This window comes from Sinocyclocheilus anshuiensis, unplaced genomic scaffold, assembly GCF_001515605.1.
Source record: "Sinocyclocheilus anshuiensis isolate Anshui unplaced genomic scaffold, SAMN03320099.WGS_v1.1 scaffold883, whole genome shotgun sequence".
Classification (NCBI taxonomy): domain Eukaryota; kingdom Metazoa; phylum Chordata; class Actinopteri; order Cypriniformes; family Cyprinidae; genus Sinocyclocheilus; species Sinocyclocheilus anshuiensis.
In genome coordinates, this window is record NW_015547678.1 from 1,318,439 (window position 1) to 1,321,758 (window position 3,320).

Below are 3,320 nucleotides of genomic sequence, written 5' to 3' on the forward strand. Positions count from 1 at the left end.
AAAATAACTAACTAAATAAACTAAAATGAATAGTTATGAAAAACTATATAGGCTTCACATAAAAAAAATGGCAAAAAAAACTTGAAACGAAATCAGTAAAACTTTAAAATTAAGGTGAAAAGTTAAACAATATTATTTAAAATATTAATTGTAATATCAATGATTATGTCGCTGGTTTTCGCTGGTGGCTGTCACGATACACGAGTGCGTATGTGTGTTAGCTAAGGTGTTCTGTGGGATTTCCAAGCGTCTTCAAATAGCAAGCACCATTCATAATCAATATTCACCTGCTCGTTCCCAGGCGCTTCATTGCCACAGTAAAACCACTTTACTCACGTGCTTGTATTTTGTCTGTGTCTAGTAGTTGGCGAATTCTGACCCTTTTGGCTTTTGATAATCACTTGGTGTCTGCTGGGCGTGCGATCGGGATACAGCAGAACGCGCGGCGCAATCACCCTCACTGATCTCAGAGCATGAGCTCCTGGAGCCTGCTGGCACGCTACAATAAATCAAAGCAAAACCAGGTCACTTTTTAATCACGTTACAAATCAAATTATTTCGTCTCATATAAATATTTTTAGTGGATAAAGATTGAGATGTTTGATCATCTTGATCTTTCTCACGCGTGCCTTCACGGTTCTCATGCTGTTTAACAGCTACATGAGAACTTCCGTAATCTGGCAAGTGCACGCGTCTGTTGTGCCACCGAACTTCAGTAGAACTGACAGTCATGTTGTTAACAGTTATCAAAGGAATATTCCTGGCCTGGGAACGGACTCGAGTCTGTGTTTCCTGCTGGGTCTCTCGCCCCCCCCCTCAGAAATATTTTTTTCTTGTAAAACAGTAATAATAATTTGAAAAAAATAACTGCTTACATTGTGTATTTTTTTAATCAATGGACGGTTTGTGCTGTCTAGAATTTTTGCAATATATAAAATATACTTTATTGCATTAAATGTATGTGCATACATTCTTTTTCATCAATGAACAGTTTGCGCTGTTGAATTTTTATTGCATTACATTTTGGTTACACAAAGTGTGAATTATACATGTGCAAACATCAATTAGCATGGTTCATCAAAAATATTTTATTTTCATCTTTTGTGTTCTACCAAACCTGCTTTTGTGCATTTGAAAACATGCACAACCTATATTTATCATTATTTTTTGATACAGAAAATTAAATGTTTTTTCTAATTGGCTGAAGGGCCAAATTCCTTCACTAAACCTTCAAGTGTGGCGTCCCTCTGATACCTTGGGAAACATTCCTTCAGTGGAAGGCGAGCAGGCAGTTAACCATAAAATTAAAAAATGTCCTCTATTGTTGTGATGAGCCGGCCCTCTGGTCTCTGGTAGTGTGTGGGAACAGTAACACAGCACAGGCCACATGGCTTTGTAATGTTAATGCTGCTGTATAAATACAGGGGGCTGTTCCTCAAAGAGACTCACAACTCTTTTTGCCACTGAAGAAAAGCAAGCTGGACATGGCACCCCATTCAGTTATGCTTTCGTCTTTTGACCATCTTCACTTCAGTGACAAGGACAAAATGAAGGTATGTTTAATTTCAATGCAATTCCTCTTCCAAACGATTCACCAAAATTGCATTCTGTATGCAGTTTGAAACATGTTCTAATCAGTGTTCCCATCTGATTTCAGCTGAGGAAGCCAATTGTTGAAAAGATGCGCAGAGACCGCATCAACAGCTGCATCAACCAGCTCAAGAGTCTCCTGGAGAAGGAGTTTCACAGCCACGACCCCAGCGCCAAACTGGAGAAGGCCGATATCCTGGAAATGACCATCAGCTTTCTCAAACAGCAGCGGCAGCAGCAGCTTCCTCAGAGGGACTATAATGAAGGCTACTCTCACTGCTGGAGAGAGTCTGTCCACTTCCTCACTCTTCATTCCACCGGAGGAGGACCTGGCCGGGAGCTCCAGCATCTCCACAACGGCCAGCAAACGAGCGCTGCTATCGGCTCCGCTCCACCAGGACCTTCCGCTAAACTGAGCACGGCTGGTTTGCAACAGCCTGACATCAGGAGGCCCGTCTGGAGACCCTGGTAGAGATGCGGTGAACCGTAAACCCCGAGGGACAGTCGTATTAACGTCTCTCATGAAAGTAGGAGATTCATTTCCAAGGTGTACGTTTGTGTTGTCATCATATTGATTGACAAAAACTTAAGACAAACATGTGTTTGTCAATAGAAAGAGGTGGATTTATGTGCTTCTTGTTCTGTTTTAATAGCTCTTAATGTGATTTTTACCACATGTGATTACTTAAATTGTTTTTTTTTTTATATGTTTTGATGTATGCATATTTAATTGAGGTTGACTCCAGTGGAGTTTTCTGTAACAGATCATTAAATTGAAATTGTTTTTCAGAGTATCTTTATGTTTGCACTGAGAATTCTCCATTTTTGTTAGGTAAGGCATGTTGTACCTTTGATAAAGGATCCAGTTTGTTGTCTTGACCAATGCTGTTTTGAAAATGAGCTCTTATGTCAAATATTTTCTGTTAATAAAATTCTACATTACCAATTCATGGTTTTTGGTGTTTTAATAATTACTGTTTGCATGTTAAAGACATATAACCTGGCACAATATGTGCAATAGTTTGATTAAAAAAGCATGTGGTATGAAAGCTGACTGAATTTATGTTAACAGGTTAGGGAACTAAACTAAAAACCACTTGTGGGCTGATCTACTAACTGTAAGTAAACTGAGCTAACTGGTTTAAAAACTTACTCTCAATTTGTGTGAACCACTGATTTTTACTTGTAATTGATAGTTTTATTTTATAGTTCTGTCAAATAAGGTGTATATAATAAAATATAAAAATAAAGCAAATAGAAGCTTAAAAAATTCTAAATGACTTCACATCAATTTTTATTTATTTTTTGAGGCAGACAGAGAGAAATACTGGTTTTTATTTATTTATTTTTATTATTATTTTGGTGGAATAGAGTCAAATTTCATATGGCATTCATAAAAAATACAACACAAATGTTTTATTTTAAGAGCAATTGTACAATTTTAAGCTCTCAAATAAATCTAGACTATGTCTATATGAGGTTTCTACCAGCACAGATGGGTAATGTCAAGTAAATACAATTACACAGCCTCCCCTCTACAGGCACACTTCTATTGTTCTCCCCTCCTGAGAATATCACACTCACAATAGGAAAGTAGTGTGGGAAACACTTCGGTGCTCCCAACTCACACGTTCCGGAGTCAATGGAGATGACCTCCCTAACAACAGCAAGCCTTTCATCCTATCTTTTCCCAGGGGCTGATGCAAGTGTGTGTGTGTGTGTGTGTGTGT

The 3,320-nt window shown here is 38.3% G+C and overlaps 1 protein-coding gene across 1 annotated transcript; it reads left to right on the forward strand.

Moving 5' to 3' along the window:
- Nucleotides 1–396: 396 nt before the first annotated feature.
- On the forward strand, nt 397–2,377 carry LOC107703051 (transcription factor HES-5-like). The gene is made up of 3 exons (XM_016505542.1): nt 397–524; nt 1,425–1,553; nt 1,658–2,377. Exons 1-3 carry the CDS (start codon nt 474–476, stop codon nt 2,060–2,062), a joined length of 585 nt encoding a protein of 194 aa, XP_016361028.1. The 5' UTR covers nt 397–473; the 3' UTR covers nt 2,063–2,377.
- Nucleotides 2,378–3,320: the final 943 nt, after the last annotated feature.